Raw genomic sequence first — 25,860 nt, forward strand, 5'->3', positions numbered from 1 at the left:
ACATTGTAATCTAAAGTAACCTTCTTCGCTGTCCACTACACCTCCAATTTTGGTGTCATCTGCAAACTTACTAACAATAGCTCCTATGTTCACATCCACATCATTTATATAAATGAGGAAAAGTAGTGGATCCAGCACCGATCCTTGTGGCACTCCATTGGTCACAGGCCTCCAGTCTGAGAGCCAACCCTCCATCCACCACTCTCTGTCTTCTACCTTCAAGCCAGTCCTGTATCCAAATGGCTAGTTCTCCCTGTATTCCATGAGACCTTATCTTGCTAACCAGTCTCCCATGGAGAACCTTGTCAAATGCGTTACTGAAGTCCATGTAGATCACGCCCACACTTTGCCCTCATCAATACTCTTTGTGACTTCTTCAAAAAACTCAATCAAATTCATGAGACATGATTTCCCACGCAAAAAGCCAAGTTAACTATCCCTAATCAGTCATTGCCTTTCCAAATACGTGTAAATTCTGTCCCTCAGGATTCCCTCCAACAATTTACCCACCACTGACATCAGGCTCACCGGTCTATAGTTCCCTGGCTTGTCCTTATCACCTTTCTTAAATAATGATATCACGTTAGCCAACCTCCAGTCTTCTGGCACCTCACCTCTGACTATCGATGATACAAATATCTCAGCAGGGGGACCAGAAATTACTTCCCCAGCTTCCAACAGAGTTCTCGGGTACACCTGATCAAGTTCTGGGGATTTATCCACCTTTATGCATTTCAAGACATCCAGCACTTCCTCCTCTGTAATATGGACATTTTTAAAGATGCCACCATCTATTTCCTCACATTCTATAGCTTCTACTGTCCTTCTCCACAGTAAACACTGATACAAAATACTTGTTTAGTATCTCCCCCTTCTCCTGCAGCACCACACAAATGCTGCCTTGCTGATTTTTGAGGGGCCCTATTCTCTCCCTAGTTACCTTTTGGTCCTTAATGTATTTATAAAAACCCTTTGGATTATCCTTAAACCTATCTGTCAAAGCTATCCCATGTTCTATTTTTGCCCTCCTGATTTCCCTCTTAAGCAGACTCACACTGCCTTAATACTCTTCTAAGGAATCACTCAATCTCTGCTGTCTATACCTGACATATGCTTCCCTCTTTTTCTTAACCAAACCTCAATTTCTCCAGTCATCCAGAATTCCCTACCAGCCTTTCCTTTTAGCCTAACAGGAATATACTTTCTCTCGACTCGCGTTATCTCATTTATGAAGGCTTCCCATTTTCCAGCCATCCCTTTACCTGTGAACATCTGCACCCAATCAGCTTTTAGAAGTTCTTGCCTAATACCATCAAAATTAGCCATCCTCCAATTTAGAAGTTCACCTTTTAGATCTGCTCCATCCTTTCCATCACTATTTTAAATCTAATAAAATTATGGTCACTGGCCCCAAAGTGCTTTCCCATTGACACCTCAGTCACCAGCCCTGCCTTATTTCCCAAGAGTCGGTCAAGTTTTGCCCTTCTCCAGCAGGTGCATCCACATACTGAGTCAGAAAATTTTCTTGTACAGTCTTAACAAGTTCATCTCCATCTAAACCCTTAACACAATGGCAGTCCCAGTCTATGTTTGGAAAGTTAAAATCCCCTACCATAACCACCTTATCATTCTTACAGATAATTGAAATCTCCTCACAAATTTGTTTCTCAATTTCCCGCTGACTATTAGGGGGTCTATAATATAATCCCAATAAGGTGACCATCCCTTTCTTATTTCTCAGTTCTATCCAAATAACTTCCCTTGGGGAGGTCCAGCGAAGGTTCACCAGACTGACTCTCGGGATGGCAGGACTGACATGTGAACAAAAACTCAATCAACTGGGCTTGTATTCACTGGAATTTAGAAGGATTTAGAGAGGGATCTCAAAGAAACATATCAAATCCTAATGGGATTGGACAGGCTAGATGTGGGAAGAATGTTCCCGATGTTGGGAAAGTCCAGATCTAGGCGTCACAGTCTAAGAATACGGGGTAAGCAATTCAGGACAGAGAATGAGGAAATTTTCTTCACTCACAGTTGTGAACCTGCGGAATTCTCTCTCACAGGATGCTGTTGGAGCCAGGTCATTAGATATATTCAAGAGGGAGCTGGACGTGGCCCTTGCAGCTAAAGGGATCATGGGGTATGGAGACAAAATGGGAATGGGATACGGAGATTGCAAGATCAGCCATGATGATAGTGAACAGCGGTGCAGGCTCGAAGGGCCGAATGGCCTACTCCTGCACCTTTTTTTGATGTTTCTATATCTGTTTTTGTGTTGTTGCAAAATCTTTAATCGGAAGATTAGTAGATGCTGTAGTAAATACCAAAACCATTTATTGGGATCGATCTTGAGAAGGTAATGGCCTCTGGTGTGCTTCCTAAAAAAGCAGCAAGACACACGTGTTCACTGTCTAGAGGATGGCCTCTCAGATCTCTTTTCTGGATCAGTGGTGCTGGAAGAGCACAGCAATTCAGGCAGCATCCAATGAGCAGCGAAATCGACGTTTCGGGCAAAAGCCCTTCATCAGGAATTGCTGTGCTCTTCCAGCACCACTGATCCAGAATCTGGTTTCCAGCATCTGCAGTTATTGTTTTTACCTCTCAGATCTCTTGCCCAACTGGCCATTAAGATGATAGCAGAGGGCCTTCCTCCTGACTGAGGACATTAGAATATTGTATTGGAACTGCCTTAATCAGTTTTCTCACCTTACTTGAGAGGCCATGATACCAGCTAAGCACTCAGCATTTCCTCAAATATGTCACTTACTTTCTGATTTATACTGAGACAACTAAGGGCTGATAGGCTATAGGTGGGTGGCTACGTCAGATGACTCAAATGTTCATCACTGACTGTATTTTGCTTATATACACTTTTCTCAAAAGAGGGAGAAGTTATTACTAATTTTCCATATTTGAAAAGTTAAGTATGTTTTAAAAGAAAAAGAAGCAAACCACACTCATACTGCTGTATTCATCTCTAAATAAATGAATTCCAGATTACCCACTGTTTATGACTCACTGTACAATCCTCTCAGTCTAATATTTTCCAAACTACATTAGCATGAATGTATGTTTGAACAAGGAGACATTTACAAATTATGCTACTAAACTGTGTACGATCTTTGCTGATGCTGAAAACATTAAAGATCAGTGAAAAACAAATTGCCATATGAAAATACAGAACATACACACACACACACACACACACACACAGAGTTAAATAAAGTGAAATATTTTTAAACCGTCTGCATATCATTATGAGCTTAATTATAGCCTCATGGAATAGTGTGACTTGTGTTTGAATTAACATACTGCATAAGAATGACAAAGTATTGTATATACTAGAAGTACACAGGCCATGCTGTTGAATGCACTTGTAAATTTTAACAAACAAACACTGCCATATCAAATATTTGTTCCTCATTTAATGGCTTTCTTTTCTCTGAATGCCACTACTAATTGTAGCCTTCATAAAACCCTGCAGTTGATCTGTAGTAAATTTTAACAATGCTTCAGGGGTAGCTAAATCTGGCAAATATTTTTTAAAAATTCCTCAGTTGGCAAATGAATTCAATGTGGCAAAAAGGGAAAAAAAATGATTACAGTTAGGCAGATGGTACAGAGTTGGAGGTGAATAGGAACTGCCACAGGTACCCTGAAGAATCCTACTGTACAATACCAGGTTATTGGTTTTCTAAATAGTTTATTTTATTTGAGCTTACCAAACAATAGGGACCAAGATGATCAAAGCAAAATAAACTTTAGCACAGAAGTTCATTAACATGCCTGCTTTGTAGGGCTCCACACTCGTATCCTATTTCTTTTCATTCCTGCTGTGAAAGGCTGCTTTCACCAACTGGGTGATGCACTGAAATTCCAATACATGTTCACCATTGGTCAGGCTTGGTGGTATTAGGAATATACAGGCCTAAATGGTAAATTACCCTATTTCCCAGATTTAAGATGCAAGGGTAGCAGCAAGTAGTTAGGCGTCTGAGTTGGAGGAAACACTCACACGGATTTAATTGTCAAATGTCTTGCTCCTATGTTGTACAATTCCTTGATGCAATTTGACTATCTATCAACTCAAGGAGTAAACAAGTTCACTAAATGCTGTAGATTAAATGCAAGGTATGCTCTCTCTTGGTTACATGCAAGAAACAAAATTGTACATCACAGTGGCTGAAACAAAATTGAAAATTGCACATCACCACAAAATGATTGGTTCTACTAACAAATCCTGCTGGTTTTCACTGTATTCTGCTGCAAAACCACCATGAACCTTGACATTTAAATGGAATGAACTCTGCCTCAGTTGATTACAGTGACCATTTCCTGAACAATGTTGCCAAGAGTTCATTGTGCCCCAAGGCACTTCTAAACCAGTCAAAACAGAAGTCTAAAATAGGATAAAACCTCCCTTTCCTCATACACCACGAAAAGAGTTCATATCCATTGCTCCCTACTGAACAACATTTTTCAGGTTATACCATTGCTATAGCTGAATCTTCATTACTGCTTTCTTGGCTTAGCCCTACTCGACGAATAGAATCATGATACTTTCTCCTGCCGAGTTCAATAATACAATGTATTTCTTCTGCAATATCTTCGCGATCACTCTTCTTCATTGCTTGAATTAATTGACTGATGCAGCCCGGTACACTCTCATTGCATTGGGCCCATGTAAAGAGCATCTCTAAGATTTGCTTGTCCAGATCATCCCTAGGGAAAATGAAGTAATAGCTTGAGAAGACAAGAACTGGTTTGAACATTTTTAAAAACTGCCTTCATAGATAATGTCCAAGAAGAATGAAGTTTCACATAATGTGGAGCTAAATTACCAGCTGCCCACATCCTTCATTCCCCATTTTTCCATGTCAGCCTCTCAATGACGCACAAATTAAAGGTTAGAAAAAGAGTAAATATTCACAAGAGTGCCACTTCTGTCATCCTCCTGGCACAGAGCAGTCTGGGCACTAGGTAACCACATCACTCAGAAGACAATAGAGGACAAAGATGAGACATAAAACCCTCAAAAACACTGGCTCATAATTTTTATTTATGTAAACATAGAGCATTCACTTGTCAGTTTTAGCAAAATCAGTGAGAGGAGGTAAAAGGGGGTAAATTTAGCAAATAACGAAAAGTATCTACTCTTACCCAAAAGATGACATTATTTTCGCAAATAACTTTCCAATAAAAATATATTTGAGGGTTTTCAAGTAAAAGTCGACAATTTCAAGAAAGCCACAACATGTGCAAAAATCACAGTTTTTTTTCCCCAAAAATTGTACATCAACACAATTTGTATTGTGCTGAAAAAGATTTCCTCACTTCACTAAATGTATGTATTTCCAGAACTGTCCAAAGCTTCAGGGTGTGAGGTTACTTAGACATTAACTAAAACAAAGGCAGTGGTTTCAAGCCCTATTGAATGTTCTATTCACACCAACTAGGTTGACAGTGCTTTGTGTCCCTGAGATAATGCTAACATGTCAACAATAACAAAAAAGCTATTAACTGGCATTCTAGTTCTCATGCTAATGCAGGTGAACAGTAAAATTCTTAAAGAACTGTTCAAGAGCAGGAAGCTTCCCTGGTTTCCTTAGCCAAAATTCCTCCATTAGTTAACCCATTAAGAGAAATTAACTGGTCATTTATCTGATTGTTGTTTGCCTTTTTTTATAGCAGCAAGTCAGTAGACCTTCAAGTAACCCAATGCAAGTAAAACATTTTAATGCAAATACAATACGTCAATTTAATTTTTTGTACCAGTTGTTAATCACATTTTAGAAATAAATAGCATTTGAAGACAATAGATTGCATCTAATGAATATTTAATGTATAAAAAAAATCCAAAGACAATTGAAGTGCAAAGAGCCAGTTGAATGAGAGCAAAGATGTGGTCAGATGTGGGTTTTAAGTGAGGTCTTTTGAGGAGGTGAGAGAAGTAACAGGCTCAGTTGCCAACGATGGGGCAAGTTACAAAGAAGGATGCACAAAGGGTTCAAATCAAGACCAATGAAGAGTTCTGGAGTGGGGAGAAGTGGACTGAGACCTTCCTGCTATGGGGTTGTGGGGGGCTGTAGATATAGGGAGGGTTAAAGGGATTAAAATGCAAGGAGCTCAGTGTAGATCAGTCAAGAAACAATTAAGATTGTGAGCAGGACTTGGTTACAGATTTGACCAAGGCAGAAATGTTTCCAACAAAGAGAAAATTAAAGACACTTAAACATGCGAGACTGACTGAGGGGAAGGTGTTGGCCTAAACAAGTCCTTATGTGACTACGGCATAAATAAAGATTTCAGCAGCTGAAATGGTAGCGACAGACATAGGCAGTATTTGTGATCAGGCGGATACGAGATTTGATGCTCAGCTCTGGATCAAACAAGATGCCAAGGTTGATGAATGGATTAGTTCAAACGGTGACACTGGCACAGGCCAAAATTGGTGACATGGGCCAGAAATTATGGCTTCAGCTTTTCAAAACTTTAAGCGGATTAGATCACGGCTCATTCATGGGTGAATGATGGGCCAATAGTCTAATAACATCAAGACTTTGGAGAGGCTGACAGGTGTGGTGAAGGGTTGGAGTCTGGCATCACCAAAATACAAATGGAAATCGAATCCAAAGATTAAGCAACTGCAGCAAACAGTATGTCACTTGTGAACAGTTAACTGAACACAGAGTACGGATTGTGCTGATGTAAATAGCTCAGCAAGCACCAGAGGGAGAAAGGGAACTTGATACATTTATAATCAATAATCATATTAACTAAAGCTATTGATGAAATAAACTTTTGTACAACTCTATGCAAGGTATATTTATTGGCTGCTTATTTTTCTAGTAAATCCTCAGACTTCTATACTTTGTACTTCAAACAGAATTTATCAGAATTTTCTTGATGAAAAGTGAACACTTCAATGACTTACGTGACATTGATGATATTTGCTGTCCTACTGGTGTCTAACAAGTTAACTACTAAACAATGGATTCATTAGCTCATCACTCATTCGAAGTGATATTACAAAGTGTATTGTCATAACTGCTACTGGTTAATGGTAAAGCCACCATTGTCATAGGACTGCTCTCTCATGAGGGAGAGATGTCTGGTGGTGAGTTTAATCTAAGGGTCACCACACCCCATTGAGAAGGCAGAACCTTCATCATAGCCTCAGTTGATGCAGGAATTGAACTGTGCTGTTGATGTCAACCTGCATCACAAATCAGTCATCTAGCCAACTGAGCTAACCAACCTCCAAACTGGTTAATGATCAATCTTGAGAAAATTGAGTTTTCCAACTTGCCCTCCCCAAGTAAATGCTCTACCAATAAGTACTATTAAACAGCCCAGAGTGAGATGATCAAACACTTGACCAACTTGGACACCCTTACTCCAGGTATCTCAGGAAACATATGTTTAATTGGCATGGCATAAAGATGTGTGCTAAAGTCAAAGTTTACTAAGTAGCCACCTTACTATGCAGCTGCCAGTCTTGCATTAGCTACAAAATAAATGTCAAAATCTCAGGAGGCTACAAACTGTCCACCATTCTGAGTATCAACGGTTCTGCACTGGTGAGTATAACCAGAATTTAGGGAAAACTGATAAAGGTGAAGCAATCTGGATAAGCCATGTGGTGGCCGTGGACGAACCAGTCCAGTTGCAATGTTAGGTTTTCTCAAAAGCACATCAGAAAATTTTGACATCGAGTGCTACTGGTTCAAGGTCAAGCTCAAACAAAATATGAACAACTGTGTAATACCACTAAGGTATTGGAAATGTGCTGCACATACCGGGAGAATTGGCCTGGAGCCATTTGAAAATGTCTGGTTGACAGCAAAAGGCAACAGTTGTGCCTCACTACAAAAAATGTCGGGACGTTTAATCTGGAAACTCAATTTGCTGAGTTTTACTGTTAATGATCCAATTGCAGGCTTTTTTCCATGAATGAATTGCTCAGACTAGCATATGTCTGGAAAGTGTAAAGACAACAAGACACCTATTGTTATTGTACTCTTAAGTTAAATCGACAATCAAGGATAATAAAGAAATGCAAACTATTGACTATTGTCATGAAGAAGCGTCTTCCTCACCTATGATTATATCCTATTCTTTCCAGTTGTGAATAGGATAAGCCGAGATTGATACCAATATTCTGCCATTCCGGCCCAATTCTCCTTGCAATACTCAAAAGATTAGCTTCAGTGAGGTAGCCAGTTTCTGTGCAAAATAAAGTAAGAGACCATTTAGAGGAACATGTAACTGTATCATGAACCAGGTAGCCTGTGCCTCTGGAATCTATTTCAGTTGGCTCTTCCTAGGTTATAATCATGAACTTAGTTTCAACACATTGTGTAACAAGTGAGAATTCTGGTGCAAGGTTATCCTCTGTCAGCAAACAGTAATTGTCAGAGAGATCACGAGATATCTGCCCAGGGGAAGGTTACTGGCCAAAGCTACCACCTGTCCATGCCAGTAATGAAGCTCAGAAAAGGCTGCAATGTGCTTGCAATCTGAGGTCAACAGCTTTACATTGCAGACAGCACCCAACTGTAAATGCCAAATCCAGATCATGTATTGCTAATGCTTTCAGAATGTGGGTGAAATGGTCTGCTTTCTCAAAAAGGTGACAGTTTGTGAAAGTGTCTGGCTCAATGTCAACCCATAACTTGTAACTTTCTAGAGGGCACTCGTGGCATACTGAGACTGTCCCACCTCTAGGCCAAGAGGCCTGGGTTCAATCTGCACCTGCTCCAGAAGTGTGTTATAACATCCCTGAACAGGTTGATTAGGAAATATCTATAACATTCTAAAAAAGGCTCTCACTCTGCTTTTTACTGGAGTCAGATCAGGACCCAATTTCAAAGGCATTCCTCCATGTTCACATTGAACTGGTGTCTGTTAACATGGAAATGGTACTATTTTGCTCCTCAAATATTCACATAATGACCCAAATTACAAATGACCCTCAGTGATCTTAAACAAAAACAGAAAATGCTGGACAAACACAGCAGGTATGACAGCAGGTGTGACGAGAAAGCAGAGTTAGTGTTTCAAGTCCAGTGACCCTTCTTCAGAACCTCAATGATCTTCCTTAATTCTCCTACTTGTTCCATTTGCACTATGTAAGATGACAAAAGCCATCGACTCATCAACAGGCAGCTAAACTGTTAGGTATGTATTTTGATAATGTAATTTATTAGGGACATTTAAGCGACTCTTGGATAAGCACATGGAAGTTAGTGCAATGAAGGGTATGTGGGTTAGTCTGATCTTCGAGTAGGATAGAAGGCTGGCACAACATCAAGGACTGAAGGGCCTGTACTGTGCTGTACAGCTCCATGTTCTAAATCAGAGAGAACACAAAACAGGAATATTTATCAATTTTGGTTTTTAAAAAAATCCACCCCTACTTCTCAATTAGCACAGGAAATCTTTAAGCACTTGGACCTAAGCAATAAATTGAAAATTTATTTTGGGCTCATATCCTCAGAACTCCTGGCCAAACACTGATGAGATCTAACAAACAATGAATCACAATTGCATTGCTGATCTATCTTTGGCTTTTACCAGGGAAGGAGTGTCAATAATTTATCAAGTGCTACAGTTAAATGGATATTTAAGCACTCCTATATATTTAGACTCTACAATGGTATGCTAGTATAGTTGAAGTCACCTATTCAAATCACATGCGATTTCATCATGGTTTAATTCTGAGCACTATTGTGTGTTTACCAACTAAATATTTTCAAAATTATACAGAAGGAAAAAAAGACTTAAATGCTCAATAATAACAATGCCTCTCTCTTAAAATCAGATTCTTTCTTTTTTTAATGTTTAAAAAAATGCTGGTGGCAAATTAGCACAAAATCACCATTGAAATGGATCTAATTTTTACCGTCACTATAAAGGGTAAGGTGTCAGAATTGAATGTGTCAGAATTAGAAGAACTTATTTCTCCTGCAAGAAATCTCTAAGGGCCCTTTTTAAGATACAAATGATTGAATCTGAGAATTCATGGTGCTGCCAGACACCAGCTTAGTAAGTACAAATCAACTAAACATTTGTAAAGTGACACAGTCTCACCTTCATCACCGAGATTTAGTGGTGGATAGGATGGGTCCATTCTTGGTTCATCGTGAAATTTTGATTTCTGCTTCTGGAGAAAAAGCATCAGGCTTTTTAAAAGCCACACTTGAAACAGTACAAGTGGAAAGTAAACTGTATGTAAACAAATAGCAGTTATAGCAGTCCAGTGTCATTATCAGAAGATTATAGCTTCAAGTGCCACTCTGTAGTCTAGGTGGGGCACTTCAGTGCACTTATGAAGAATATAGCATTACCAGAGATGCCATCCTTCAGGGCAAGGGATTAAATCAAATATCTTTTCAGCTGTTACACCAGATATACTTTAAAGAATGCATGGCACTACTTTTAAAAAAAAAACAGCACTAGCTCTAGCTCTGGCCAACATTTCTCTCTTAATTAGCCCAGCAAACACCAGATTAACTGCTGTCATTCACTGCTACTATTGGGATCTTGCTGTGTACAAGATGGCTTCTATGTTTGCTAACAGAAGAACAATCACTGCACTGTACTTCCTGAAATGTGATAGTGTTAATTAAACGCTAGTCTTTCTCTCTCCCCTTAAAAAGTTTGCATGCACTGATCCTAACGTGGTAGCAATACATTATATTTTAACCCTCTAAGAAAAGACAACATTAAGAAAATGAAGCAGCTTACAGGCAATTTGATTGGCAAAGTGGCCAGCCACATTGAATCAGGGCCTTTTCGTTTTTTAGCAGCTTCCTCAGGAATGTTTTCTGGCAAGGATCCCCTGTAAAAGGAAACCTAGAATAAAGATCAGTAAAACACCATTACATTATGTGATAGTTCACTCTTGTACAGCATCCTATTTTATGGGAACAATGTAGTTGCAGATGGATTGGCTGGAGAGGGGTTAAACAGCATCACAGAGGGTTAGAGCACAGGCTCAAATGTACACTTCCTCACATGGCAAGTTTCCAATCTGCCACAGCCAACAACAAAGGCGAGATGGTTCTTTACAAGGAAGCTCAGCATTTAGTGCACCTCCCAACAGCACTGCGTGAAGTGAAGGCCGAGAACCAATAACCTTCTCACGCTCTCTGTCAGAGAACCCTACACAAGGGGATAAGTGAAATATTTCATGACAGGAAACCTTTCTCAGTTTGATTCCTTACTACAAGTGATTGATGTGAAATCACACATTCCCCAGAACAATAGGACCAGGAGAAGACAATGTGGTCCCTTGAGGATTGATCGTGCTTGATCTTATTATGGCCTAATCTCTGTTTCTCTTTTAACTCCCTCACTTTTCCATTAACCAATGCAAAACAATCAGTCAATAATATAATCACTTCATTCCAAAACTTTAAATGAAACTTAAGTTTAATATTTAGAATAAAATCATAGAATCCCTAGAGTGTGGAAGCAGACCATTCAGCCCATTGAGTCCACACCAACTCTCCGAAGAGCATCTCGCCCAGACCCATGCCCCCCCCCTACCCTAGCCTTGTATATCCCGGGGCACTATGGGGAAATTTAGCATGGCCAATCCATCTATCCTGCACATCTTTGGACTGTGGGAGGAAACCGGAGCACCCAGAGGAAACCCACGCAGAAATGGGAAGAACGTGCAAACACGACACAGACAGTTGCCCGAGAGTGGAATCAAACCTGAGGCCCTGGCACTGTGAGGCTGCAGTGCTAACCACTAAGCCACCGTGCCACCCAAATTCCCCAAATTATTAAATTTCATTCTACAAAGATTACCTATTTTGTAACCATCCATCCTGAATAAGGAAGTTAGATGACCTTTCTGCAGCATAGGATGTTGTAATTTTCACTCTGCATTGCAGAGAGCTCTGAAAGGTCAAAGGGTAAATTCAGCAATCACATGCTGCTAGCAGAGAGCCACACACAAAGAGAGTCTTAAACACTGTAACACTAATTGTCTGACCCAACCTCTCAGCAACCTCAGTACAGATCAAATAAAAGTACTCACACAGAACAGTAATTATCCCACAGGCTACTGAAGGGAAGACGCAGAAGGGTGAATTTACAGATAACCTTCACCACAACACCAAATGCATAAGATACTTAAACTCTCTATTACAAGGATGCACAGATGGCAGGCAATGAATGAAGGTGCTCCTCCTTGCGTCCCAGCCAGATATTAATGCAAATTTAAGCAATTCAACCATGTTTCCAATAAAATTTTGTTGTCACTAATATATCAGAGATGGAGATATAGAATGAATTAGTCTGAACTGCAGCTGCTTCAACAGCAATACCAGAAATCTCTTATTAAACAAAGTTAACCCTAATCTTATGCCTCTGCTTCCTTATTAAGTGACTGATGTGAAATTGCACGTGTTTCCAGGATTATACATGCTCTGTCATCAGATAATCCAAACCATTAGAGAAAGTGATCAGTATAATCCTGAGATATTAAAGGAAGTAATTCCACTTCATATTTAAATTTTATACATTGTGGATCCACCTGTACTCTTGGATTTGAAAAGCAGGGTAGTTCTCCCCCATGTCAATATTTGTTCTCACTCAACACTACAAAAATAAAGATCACCTGGTCGTTTATCTCCTTCCTGCCTGTCGGGCCTTACTGTTTGCTTTTTCCTATATTGCAACAGTAATTGCATTTCAAAAGGCATCCTGTCAGCTTTGGATATTGAGATTGCAAAAGGTGCTACGCAAATACAAGCTTTTAAATAAACAGTAAAATATTCTTAAAATTAGCAGGAAAAAGATAATTGTGAACTAAGAGAAGGGGATCTTGTTGGAAATGCTCAACAAGTCCTTTGTTTCAGTATTTACAAGAGAAGGGAAAGTCTTAGATCAGAGAAAGATGAGATGAAACATATGACAATGACTAAAACAAAAGCATTCGTGAAATATGTTAAGCTAAGACAAACTGTTAAGACCTAATTGATGCATCTCAGGAACCTGATTAGAAATTTGGGGAGAAAATGTAAAGGATTTTGAAATATTTCAGGATTCTACCGAGCATGAATGTGTGCCAGAGAACTTTCAGCATGTCTGGGCTCTCCAGACACAAACACACCCAGGATCACCAGACTTAAAACTCTGAGGCCAGCAGGCACAGATGTAGGACAAGCTCCTTCCATCCCAGCTGCACCAATATGTACTGGGTGGCAAAGGAAGAAGAGCTTCTGCGAGTACATAGGTGGGATGGGGACATGTCACTGTAAATACGTTCTCATATTTATAAATATATGTTCATTTTTCATCATCAGCCATGTGAGCAAATGACTGTTTAGCTGTGATTAAAGCATTGAAAGTACCGAGTCGAGCCATCCTTAGCATTACACAGTGTTCAAGGGCTCAAGATGTGAAGTGAGCAGCTCCTGCATCTGGTATGAGGATTAGAAGGTAATTGCTACTTTAACTACTAAGGTGACTCTTTCTATGAATACATCACAGTCATTACCGGGATTGGTTCTTAATGCTGCAGGATGCACTCAACATTGCTTGGGACCAGGATCTATATTCCACCCAGTCGGTCGATACGTACGATTCAAGAACAGCACTTTGTGGTCGGAGATGTCTTTCACCTGTACTGTGTGGGTGGCCTGTGGAGGAAAGTGGAGCTGTCTTTCTCAGAGAATAATACATTCACCACGCCACTACAGGTGTGGTGGCAGCCATTTTCATCTAGATTATGCACTTGCTGTTAGGATGAGGATGGAAAGAGACTGTGGTTGCAAATCACAGGTAGACATCCTGGTGAAGGAGGCTTTTGGCATGCTAGCTTTCATCAGTCAGAGCACTGAACATAGAAGATGGGACGTCTTATTGCTGGGTCTGTCCTAGAGGTTGGTGGGGCCACAATTGGAGTGCTGCGTGCAGTTCTGGTCACCCTAGTATAGAAAGGATATAATTGAATGAGAAAGAGTGCAGAAAAGATTTACTAGGATGCTACCTTGACTGGATGGTTTGAGTTATAAAGGAGAGGTTGGACAGGCTGGGACTTATTTCACTGGAGTGTAAGAGATGTAGGGGTGAGCTTATAGAGGTATATAAAATCATGATAGGCATAGATGAGGTGAATAGCTGACAACTTTTCCCCATGGTAGGGAGTCTAAAACTAAAAGGAATAGGGAGAGAGAACTAAAGGGTCCAGAGGGGCAATTTTTTTCAGAGAGAGTGGTGAGTTTCTGAAATGGGCTGCCAGAGGTAGTGGTCGAAATAAGTACAATTTTTATTTAAGAAACATTTAAATAGGTACATGGGTGGGATAGGTATGGAGGGATATGCATCAAATGCAGGCAAATGGGACTAGTTTAAATTGTAAAAACGGGGCAGCATGGGCAAGTGGACCGAAGGGCCTGTACTGATGTTGTAGATCTCTCTGACTCCATGAGTGAGTCACAGACCAAGCCCTTCAGTCTAAGTACCCTCCCTGTCTATCCCATCGCCTTTGATCTTCCCCACGTTCCCCATGTTCCCCACTCAAGAGGATTATTTCAATGTTCATCTTCTTGCTATACCTGCAGTGTTCCAGGTATATCCCATGATCAGACCAGATATACCAATACAGTGTGTCCCCATCGAAGCCAGGAGGGTACCACCCTTCTGCAACAGGCAGCTTTTTCCTTATGATGCTCGATTGTCTCTCCCACTTCACAACTTTTACCCTCTCTGCATCCCACCATGGTGCCTCTAATCCCCGCAATTGAGTTCCTTGGTTTTCTTCCTGCAGCATTGGCCCTTGATCACTCTGCCTTGACTTTCAGTGGATGATCCCCCAGGACTGACTGTGGTCCACTCCTTGACCAATCTGGACGGACCATCCCTAGCTGATAAGTGACCAGCTCTTCGATTGACACAATACTACTCCTTGGAATGGTTGCACTGGACCTACGGAGCTGTCAAAGATTCCATGACACAAATTTAAACAGTTAAGCTCCCCACAGTATTGATATTTATTTCTTGCAATATGTATCTAACAACTATAATATCGAAAGAATGCAATATACAGATTTGGTTCAGAATCTGCAGGCATTCAGACCCATTGCTGCTGTCGGCAATGTGAGAAATGTATTGCACATCCTAGAGCTCTCAAACAGCTCACACATGATGCATCACTGGAATGAGCACCTCTTATTCAACGGTGGCCCAAAATTAGGAAGCGATCCTGGATTTTGAGTGCAAATATTACCCATCAATAAACTATTGAGGTTTTGACTGTGTTAATGTAGAGTCACAGTAAACGCAATTATTTTTTGAGAAAGGGAACTTCATTTACCTGTCCTCTCACAGCTTTTGTTTTTCTGTCTGCTTCAGTGGAGACATAAACTTCCTTACTGTTCTTTAGGTGTGAGTAAAAGGTGAACCCAATCCTTCCATCTACACAGTCTGGTCGATCTGAAAGAAAAGCAAGCACTTAAATAATCCGCTGCTGTACTGCAGCGTGTGTGATTCATATATATTTTACCATCACTTATTTCAGGTTCTTGAATTTTGAACAAGTGAGACATGCGTTTTGTTTGCCTGAAGGGTTTTACTGATTAACTTAGTTCTGGTGATTTCTTTCAGAACGTAGCATAAGGGGGAGAATTTCTGGAGAGTAATGGGGTTTTCTTTTCATTGAGGGAGTTTACAAAAGAACAAAATGAATAGTATGTTGCATTAGACTTTCATATAGAATAATTATGGAGATTATCTTTGGCCTGGGGAAACACAAACAGCTTAGAAAAAAAGATAAAAATCACACAACACCAGGTTATAGTCCAACAGGTTTAATTGGAAGCACACTAGCTTTCGGAGCGACGCTCCTTCATCAGGTGATTGTGGAGGGCTCGATCGTAACACAGAATTTATAGCAAAAATTTGCAATGTGGTGTAACTGAAATTATACGTTGAAGAATTGATTGTCTGTTAAGACTTTCATCTGTTAGAATACAGTGATAGAATACAGTGATAGAAGTGAAACTAACAGATGAAAGGCTTAACAGACAATCAATTCTTCAATGTATAATTTCAGTTACATCACACTGCAAATTTTTGCTATAAATTCTGTGTTACGATTGAGCCCTCCACAATCACCTGATGAAGGAGCGTCGCTCCGAAAGCTAGTGTGCTTCCAATTAAACCTGTTGGACTATAACCTGGTGTTGTGTGATTTTTAACTTTGTACACCCCAGTCCAACACCGGCATCTCCGAATCATTAGAAAAAAGATGTTTCACTTTGGCAGTTTTGCGGAGGACTTGGCTGAAACTGGGTATGTAAAGCACCTGAGAAAGGGAAGTAATTTTGGACTGTTAAGAAACAGGTTACCTCAGTGTCAGGAGTTTAGTTTAAAAGGTGAAGACCAAAAATGTTTAGTAAAAACCCTGAAGGGCTTAATTGAAGTTGAGAAAGTCTAAGCTCAGTTGTATGAAGCCTCCAGGAAGAGGCCATTAATAGATTAAGCCACATACATATGAATAAAAGCACTGTAAAGAAATTATAGGAATTAATAATTATGTTTGGGATTAGTGGGATTATATTTATTGTCTATTTCTAAATATTTAAACTTGTGCCATATGAAGAGTTTGATTTGACCTGTTTTATCTTCAATTTTTTTGTGTAATAAACTTGTGTTTTGTCATTAAAATCAGGATCTGAAGCATTACGTGTTTGTGTTTCAGTGAAAGACCACCTCTTTAAAATCACAAAAGACTGAAAATATGATCCATCAAGCTCGATTTCAGTCTAGAATCAGACTTGTGTCGTAACAACATCAGCTGGGATCATAACACTACACAAATTAACATTTAAAATATTAATCAGAAATCAATTAATTATGACTCCAATGCATATTTTTCTCTGTTCCTTCCCATAAACCTGGGTACAGGTCATGGACATGCTTGATTATTTTAAAATCCAATTTTATCAATAATTGGCTAATCCTAACATTTTAATTAGTTCAATCAAAATGTACATCACAAAACACCAAGTGTTCTATTTGGGAATACTATTCTTCAAAACTGAGAATGCTGCATTATTCATAATTCATGATCCAAAATAACTCAGCACGCCACCTCGTCTCATGTCACAACATGGGAAAGAAAACAGTGATCATGAATACTTTAAAACATGCATCACATGATTTGAGTTTGTATCCCAGATCGGAAGTTAATGTTCTGAACAAACAAACTGGTTTATATTCACTCGTTTGTGCGGGAGCACATTTACTCACTTTTTATTGATGTCTCTCTTTTTCTCTGCCCCCAGAGTTGGTGTGTAAACCCCACAACATGAGCTGTAGCAAGACCACTGTGGAACATGGCTCATTGGCTGCATTAACATACAGATATCTAGCATATATGTACACAGGGAGTTACAAACTATAACACAATCTTGACCATGTTCCGATGATTAAATCACGTGCATCAGTTTTACTTTATCTGTTTTTAATCAGAAGTGTACAACAATATTCTCTCGCCTTGAAGTACAAGCATTCCTCTGTTTTTAATCAGCTGTCTGTGCAAATTTAAAAAGAATATTCCATTCATCCTAGAATCATTGTCTCCTGCAACTTAAACGAGAGCAGTGATCAAACAGAGAGTCTCTGCCTCAAAATGATCTTAATCCAGCCTCTCTGGCTTCGTTCCAAAATGGATGCATCTGATTTGGTGAGAGATATCTGGGATACATTAAACTTGGCCTTTCCCGTTTCTCAACATGTGATCTTGAGTTAACAGCTGGACAATCAGCCGGTGGCATAATGTGACAGAAAATCTACTGCTTTTCACTTGCAGTATATTAAATATTTGCAGCTGTCTCTCTGTTTAGAAGATACATGAATCATAGTTAATGGATTTGAGAAATCCAGCTCCTCTGAACTATCAATTTGCATTTGAAAGTACATAATTTCAATGTGGATGCATTTTAAATGAATATTATTATTAGAACAGAACTGCAGTCTCCAAAACAAAATCTTACAGGAACTGGGAACCTCACAAGGCTCAAATATACTTCAGCTGAACACAATTAAATTAGATGACATTACCTGAATCAATTTTAATCCCTTTTTCAAATCCAGCAAAGAACTGTTCCCCTTCAAACATTTCGACAATATCAGACGGCTCAGGACCACGATATCTGGTCTCCAACTTCTTACAAACAGTTTCAACCTGGGCAATAGAAGGTCACATTTAAAAAAAAACCACACAAGCAAAAAAATCACATAAGTATTATCAAATATAGACAAGCCTTTGGAAGAGAGAGCAGTACAATGGTAATATCATTGAAGCAGTAACCCAGAGACATAGGCTTATGTTCTGAGAACAGGGGTTCAGATCTGGTAGCAGCAGATAGAATTTAATTCCATCAGTAAAATCTGGAATTTAAAATTAGTCTCATTGATGGTGAGCAAGAAACTATCATTGATTGTTGTATAAATGATCTAGATTACTGATGTCCTTTCCGGAAGAAAATCTGTCATCCAGCCTACTTGTGACTCTACACAGTGTAGTGATTGTAACCAGGTCAGCCAGCTGAACTCATACAATATGAGCTCCTGACTGAGGCTGTTAATCCAGTCCAATCAGGGAGCCCTGGCTAACAGATAAAAAGGGGAGTGTCAGAGACGCAGACACTGATAGTTGACTCTGAATGAGGCAGTACGAAAGTAAGGGTTGCTCATTTGCATATGAAAGGTGACTTGGCGAAGAGATACAGTCTCTGTAGTTATTTCACACAGCAATGTTATTGACTCAACTGATGTTAGCAATGGCCGAGCAAACCATTCAGTTCAAGAAAAATTAGTGACAGGCAACAAATCATGTCCACATTGCCAATGATGTCCACAATATGAAATAGTTTTTAAAATGCTTGCAACGTTCAACTTCTGTCCTTCTCGTGAAGGGTGTAAAAGGTTGTCATCTCTGGCTTAACAGAAGTTCTCTTGACCAAGTTAAACTCACACAGACTCGAGAGATTCAAGCACAATATGTAAATTGACCTCCAGGTGCAGGTCTGAAGGAATGCTCATGAAGGTGCTATTTTTCAGCATGTAAGGTTACATGGTACTCCCAACTGAGTCACAATTTTCTGGGTTTAAGTGCTACTCCAGAAACATGCACAGAAAAATAATAGTTAATTCTCCAATGCTGTACTGAGGATGCGCTGCAATGTCAGAAGTCCTGTTTTTGAGATTCAAAATTAAACTGAAACCCACAATCATTCGCTCAGGTGGATATAAGATTGCATGGCACAATTTCAAAACGTGAGTTATTCCTAACATCCTGACCAATTATTTACTCTGCAATCAACATTAAGAAAACTAGATGATCTAATCATTATTACATTGCTGTTATGGGATGTTCAGTTCAAATGGGCTGCACATTTGATGTATTTTTCAGAGTAGCTATACTTCATTGGCTGTAAGGCTGTTTGTGTGGCCTGTGGTTTTGAAAGATGCTAAAACATGCAATTTTTCTTTTTTCTTTTTGTTTTAGATGAGACATTAAATTAAGGCCTGTCTGATTTATCACAGGGAGTTGTCCTGACCAATACTTATCCTTAAACCCATTTTAAAACTGATCAATAGATCATTATCATATTGCACCTTTCAGTAAGTACAACTGGCTGCCTTATTTTCCACATTTCCGTGGTGAATCATCTTTATAAGTAAAAGGTAAAGTGCCATGGTCTTACCAGACCATAGGCCTGCTCTCTTAGAGTGAGAGAACTAGCTCACTGCATGATGTCAGACCTTGGAGACATCTCTTCCTTGTATTGTTGAATTTATAGCGTTGGATCACAGAACATAGCATTGTACATCACAGGAATAGGCCCTTCAGCCCAACATGTCTGTGCCAACCTTGACGCCATTCTGAACTAATCTAATTTGCCCACACTTGATCCATATCCCTCTCATCTCTGCCTGTTCAGGTGTCTGTCTAAATGCCTCTTAAACTTTGCTATCATATTTGCTTCGACCACCTCCCCTGGCAGCATCTCCTTTGAACTTTCTCCCTCTCACCTTAAACGTTTGCCTAGTATTTGACATTTCTACCCTGGGAAAGAGACTGGCTATCCACCCTCTCCATGTCTCTCACAATTTTATATATTTCAATCAGCTCATCATTCTGTCTCTGATTCTCGAGTGAAAACAATCTAAGTTTTTGCCAACCTCTCCTTATAGCTAATACACTCCAATCCAGGCAATATCTCTTTTGTACCCTCTCTGTAGCCTCCATATCCTTCCTAGTATGACGACTAGAACTTCACATAATATTCCAAATGTGGCTTGAGTAAAGTTTTATACAGTTGCAACAAGACTTGCCAACTTTTATACACAGTGCCTGAATGATGAAGGCAAGCATGCTATCTGGGTTCCTTATCACCTTATCCATTTGTATATCACAATCGACTTGGACCCCAAGATCTCTCTGAATATCAATGCTCCTAGGGGTCCAAATATTTATAGTATACTTTTGGTTGCATTTGACCTCTCAAAATGCCTCATGTCACATCACTGGCCAGATTGGAACAAGCTCACAAGACAAAGTGTTGACTAGACAGTTTAATAAAGATGACTGGGGGTGGTTTAACCTGAGAGTCACAACACCTCAGGTGGGGCTAGAGATTAAAAAGGAGAGTAACCTGAGTCAGTACAGGAATTGAAACGACACTGTTGGTGTTATTCTGCATTGCAAACTAGCTGTCCAGCCAACTGATATAACTGAGCACTTTATAAGTACTTCATTGGCTATAAAGCACTTTGGTAATACTCTGAGGCATTGATAAGTATGACTTAAGTACAAATCTTTTCTTTATGAATGAAGGCCTACCTTGTGTTTGGGAACACATTGCAGGAAAATTTGCTCCGGGTCCTTCTTTCTCTGCAGCACCAAAAAGTTGACCTGCCACCTCCTCAAGCGTTCGTAAACTTTTTTAGCTATGCCACCAACATACGTCTTAGTTGTGTACCACAACCAGTACCTGTTTCACACAAAAACAAACAATATTCATCATCAAGCAATTCCCGTCAAACATATAGGTGTGATTCTCAAATTCTGGGTGCCAAAATCAACTCCCTCAAAAAAAAATGGGGAAAACCTGCTTGCAGCAGAACCAGCTCTTGGCCACTGTTATAGTTGCATAGAGCAGAAACATCCAAGAAACAAGCCAGAGGTCAGACCTGACATGTGAATTCCCATCTAAGCAACCCTCTAAGCCTCCACATAGTACTTATTTTGTTATTTCCATGCTGCTGTGCATACATTTCTTCCTATTCTGCCTTAAGTTATTTCAACTTCCCAAAAACGGAAGTCTGCTCTCACTCTGGTTGATTTAGGCCAATGAGGGTACAGCTTTTCTTGAGAAAGCAAACTGACAGGAATCTTTTGGCCTTTAGAAGTTCAAAACATTGCAGTCAGCTGCAGGAGAAACACTAGATTCTTGTGGTTTGAGAAGATCATAGAGGAAAAGAAGACTGTAGAGTTGGTATCCAGTAATGGAAGGGAATATTTAAGTCACATTGCAAATTTTGAGCCCCATACTCCTAGACTTGGGGTTTCAATCAGCTGAGGAAAGAGTGGCAGAGATTTCCAAATGTATTTTGTTTCACAGTGGCTCAATGGTTAGCACTGCTGCCCCACAGCACCAGGAACCCTGGTTCGATTCCAGCCTTGGGTGACTGTGTAGAATTTGCACATTCTCCCCAGTCTGCATGACTTTTTTCTAGGTACTCTGGTTTTCTCCCACTCACCAAAGATGTGCAGCTTAGGTGAATTGGCTATGCTAAATTGCCCATAGTGTTCAGAGATATGTAGGTTAGGTGCATTAGTTAGGGAGGTAAAAACAATGACTGCAGATGCTGGAAACCAGATTCTGGATCAATGGTGCTGGGAATGGGTCTGGGTGGATTATTCTTCAGAGGTATGAACTTGTTGGGCCAAGTGGCCTGTTTCCACATTGGAGGGCTCGATGATGATATTAACTGTTTTCTTTCATCTGTCCAAAGGCAATATGGCTGCAGGAGTAGGCAGGCATGTTCAAGGAAAGTGTTGAGTCCCGATGTTAGACTTCATTTGTGTAGCATGATTCCTGCCATTCTTGGAGTCATTATAAAAGTTAAGGATTTTATCAAAGTATGAAAAATGTTTTACCAGTTTACCAGTCTTTTTTTACACCTAAGCTAACAGAAAACACAGACCAAGTTTCTGTACTTAAAACAATCACAATTTATTACAACCAAACAGGTTATGGATACACATAAACAACTATGAACCATCACCCATAATTCTACTCTTTAAAATTCTAACCACCCTTATAAAAGGCCCCCTACACATTGATGGATAGACACGAAGAGATTAAAAAAATTATGGGTGGAGTGAAAAATTGGGAAGGCAATTCAATGGCCTCTGTCCACAGGGTTCGCTAAAATGATCCTTTTGCTTGTCTGGACTTACTGTTTGTCAATCTCTCTTCTCCAGGTATTTTTCAATTCCATACAGGAGGCACAGAGCAACTGGTTCACAGATTGCAAACTCTCTTAGTTGTTCATTGCTTTCCATGACCTATAATTATTTCAGCATGGAAGTTCACCATTTGATTGATAGCTCAAATATTTTATAAAAGGATGAGAGCACTTTGCTGCGGGATTATGAATATAACTCTGTTTGTCTTTATAAGGGATTAAGTACTTGAGGGGACTTAGAAATACTGAACAGGATTTCATGAATTTTGTACTATAGTAAAACCCGTGTTAAATATTTAGACCTTTAATTCCACTTAGACATAGCTCCTGAGGTCTGCCCATGGTGTCAGGGGGTATGAGTTAACATGAAGTTGTTCATGGGGCTTTAAGGGGCCATAGCAAATGGGTTAGCTTGGAGCATTGAATGATATGGGGATTGGCTGAATGGTGGAGGGGAGGGGAGGGGGAGGATGCAGTATTAATGTTAAGAGCCAGAAGGTGTAAATTGTAATGAAACAATTGAGAAGAGGACCTGGACAACCAAGGCAGACTTTTAAAAAACCAACTTTCAGCACTTCGAGCCTGCCCCTCCAACCAAAGTGAACACCATGCCATTCTGGGGGAGTTTCTCCCATGGCTGTTCTGCTGAAGTAGAGAAATTTCCTTCCTCACACCACCACTAAGCAAGCAAATGCCCAGGCCACAACAGCTGTGACTGAGTATTGAGCTTTGATCTACTTGGAAAAAAACTTGGAAGACTAGAGATGAAATAATGAGGGGTGGCATGGTGGCTCAGTGGTTAGTACTGCTGCCTCACAGTGCCACGCACCCGGGTTGGATTCCGCCCTCAGACGACTGTCTATGTGGAGTTTGCACATTCTCCCCATGTTTGCATTGGTTTCCTCCAGGTGATCCAATTTCTTTAGTCTTAGCATGTGCAGGTTGGGTGGATTGGCCATGCTAAATTGCCCATACTGTCCAGGGATGTACAGGCTAGGTGGATTAGTCATGGGAAACACAGGGTATTGGGATAGGGCAGAGGGCTGGGTCTGGGTGGGATGCTCTTCAAAGGGTCAGTGTGGACCTGATGGGCCAAATGGCCTCCTTCCATACTGTGGGGATTCTATTACTCTATGAGAGAAGGCCAGTTAAGTCAGAGTGTTCCCTTGAATAACTAGTGTCTCACACAAGGCAAAGCTGATTAAATTGTATCCTAATCCAAAAACCCTACAACATGAATTTATGAAGTAGGACTGCTGTGAGCAAAACAAAATGATTTACGAACACAAGTATCAATTCAAACCAGCTGCAAATGACTTCTATGTCATGTGTTAAACATTAGTGAATCATCCATAGTAGTGTTCTTGCTAAGTCAAAGGGTGTATTATTTTGAGGTCTGAAATGGAACAACGTACAGAACAGTGGGTAAATGATTGTCTTCACCTTACTTGCTGTAATCTGAGAAAGTTGCCTGTTTCTGTTGAGCCCACTTGCCTCATTCTAAAAGGAATGAATCGAGTACACAATCCATGAAACATCCACTCTGCCAGAATGCAACCCAAGTGATCGCAGAGAAAATCTGTCACAACATCCACTAACTTTTCGTCGTATATTCCTTTAAGACTATAAAGTCCATAGCTTAGCTGGTGGTAAGAAAGGCCCTCCCTGTCAGATCTTTTTGGTTTGCTGAGAGTTACACTGCGTGCTACCTTTGAGGCAGCTGTGTAAAGGAGAGACTATCATCCATCTCTGTCCAGAATGCACCTTTGCATTGGCAAGTTTGGAAAGCGATGTCGTAGTTTTTGTCAAGGTTTATTCTTAGCAGGGAAAGAACACAGGACTCGGTGCTCTAGGGATTCACACCAAAATAAACATCAACTGTTGCTGCAAGATCATCAACTCAGTGAAATGTTCCAGTGCAAAGAGTTGACAGTGACAGAATGTTGCAATATTGACACGTTCTAAGATACAAGGAGAAAGCGAGGACTGCAGATGCTGGAGACTCAGAGTTGCTAAATCGTGGCGCTGGAAAAGCACAGCAGGTCACACAGCATTCGAGGAGCAAGAGAGGAGACACAGGGAGGCCTGTCTGAAACACTGACTCTCTTACTCCTTGGATGCTGCCTGACCTGCTGTGTTTTTCCAGCACCATGTTTAATCAACCACATTCCACAGGACTACATACTGAAGGATGTACAAAAGCTTGGGGCAGCTGCTGTCAAGGCTCAATGGGGATAGGTCACTCTCTGAGGCACTCATGCTATTGCATACCAAGGAACTGGAAAGGGTGTAAAAGTTGGACTGTTTGCACACACAATGCCGGGAATGAAATGGAAACGTACCCTGCAAGTATAATCTTTACTGGCATGAGAAGTGAGTTAGCTTATATAATGTTGTCAAAGAAACTGATCGGAGTTGCACATTGTCAAACTATAAAATTCTATCAGGTCGCCCCTCAGCCTTCAATGTTCAATTGAAAACATGATGTGGAGGTGCCAGTGTTGGACTAGAGTGGACAAAGTTAAAAATCACACAACACCAGGTTATGTTCTGTTGGGAAGAAAGTGAGGTCTGCAGATGCTGGAGATCAAAGTTGAAACTTTATTGCTGGAACAGCACAGGTCAGGCAGCATCCAGGGAACAGGAGATTCGACGTTTCGGGCACAGGCCCTTCTTCAGGAATGACTTGTCAACTGATAACAAACCAGGCTTATCCAATCTCTCCTCATAGCTAATACTCTCCAAATCAGGCAGGATCCTGGTAAAGCGTTTCTGTACCCTCTCCAAACATACTTCAAGAAATGTTACCAATAAAATATATTTTTAGAAAAATAACTCCTTTAAGGGTGTCAAGTCTAAGTGATGTTAAGTGGGCACTTGGTGAGTCTATTCAAATTCATGTCCCAGTGAAGTTGAAGATGACAACCTTATTTCAGTAGATTGGAGTGTGAGGAGTCGTTGCAGTATTGTTGTTGTTGTTGAATGGGCATTCACCTTCTTAAAAAGGCTGTGTTTATTACCATCACAACTACAGGGCATGCACTCTCAGTCATAAAGCCTGTGATATCACTGCCAGAGAGAGAACTTGCTCACTGCCTGACTACAAACCATGGAGACATCTGTTCACTGCACTGTTGAATTTTAAAGAGTTGGAGTGGCACAATCTCACAATGCAAAAGTGCAGACTTGATAGCTAACATAATGTAATTTGTAGCTACCAGATGGTGATGACGGTGGCAACCGAGATGGCAGAGTTTGGGGGGGTGGGTTTAGCAGCCATCAGTGAATGGGTAAGCAAGCGGCAAGTGTGTTTCACAGCGGCAAGGGAGGGGGTGATCAATAATGAGTTGGGCT

At 40.3% G+C, this 25,860-nt stretch overlaps 1 protein-coding gene across 6 annotated transcripts in view; it reads right to left on the reverse strand.

The window, feature by feature from the left end:
• Positions 1 to 2,552: 2,552 nt before the first annotated feature.
• The window catches only part of pidd1 (p53-induced death domain protein 1), an 80,082-nt gene continuing 56,774 nt past the window's right edge, over positions 2,553 to 25,860 (reverse strand). For 2 of the 6 annotated variants that reach the window (XM_043706161.1, XM_043706160.1), the window contains 7 exons: positions 20,876 to 21,026; positions 18,088 to 18,211; positions 15,338 to 15,456; positions 10,753 to 10,860; positions 10,096 to 10,168; positions 8,103 to 8,229; positions 2,554 to 4,725 (listed from right to left, as the gene is read on the reverse strand). In XM_043706161.1, the coding sequence (XP_043562096.1) occupies positions 4,488 to 4,725; positions 8,103 to 8,229; positions 10,096 to 10,168; positions 10,753 to 10,860; positions 15,338 to 15,456; positions 18,088 to 18,211; positions 20,876 to 21,026 (940 nt within the window). In that variant the 3' untranslated portion in view covers positions 2,554 to 4,487. The other 4 variants (XM_043706163.1, XM_043706162.1, XM_043706164.1 and 1 more) reach the window with 4 other exon arrangements.

Source organism: Chiloscyllium plagiosum, chromosome 16 (genome assembly GCF_004010195.1).
Source record: "Chiloscyllium plagiosum isolate BGI_BamShark_2017 chromosome 16, ASM401019v2, whole genome shotgun sequence".
Classification (NCBI taxonomy): Eukaryota; Metazoa; Chordata; class Chondrichthyes; order Orectolobiformes; family Hemiscylliidae; genus Chiloscyllium; species Chiloscyllium plagiosum.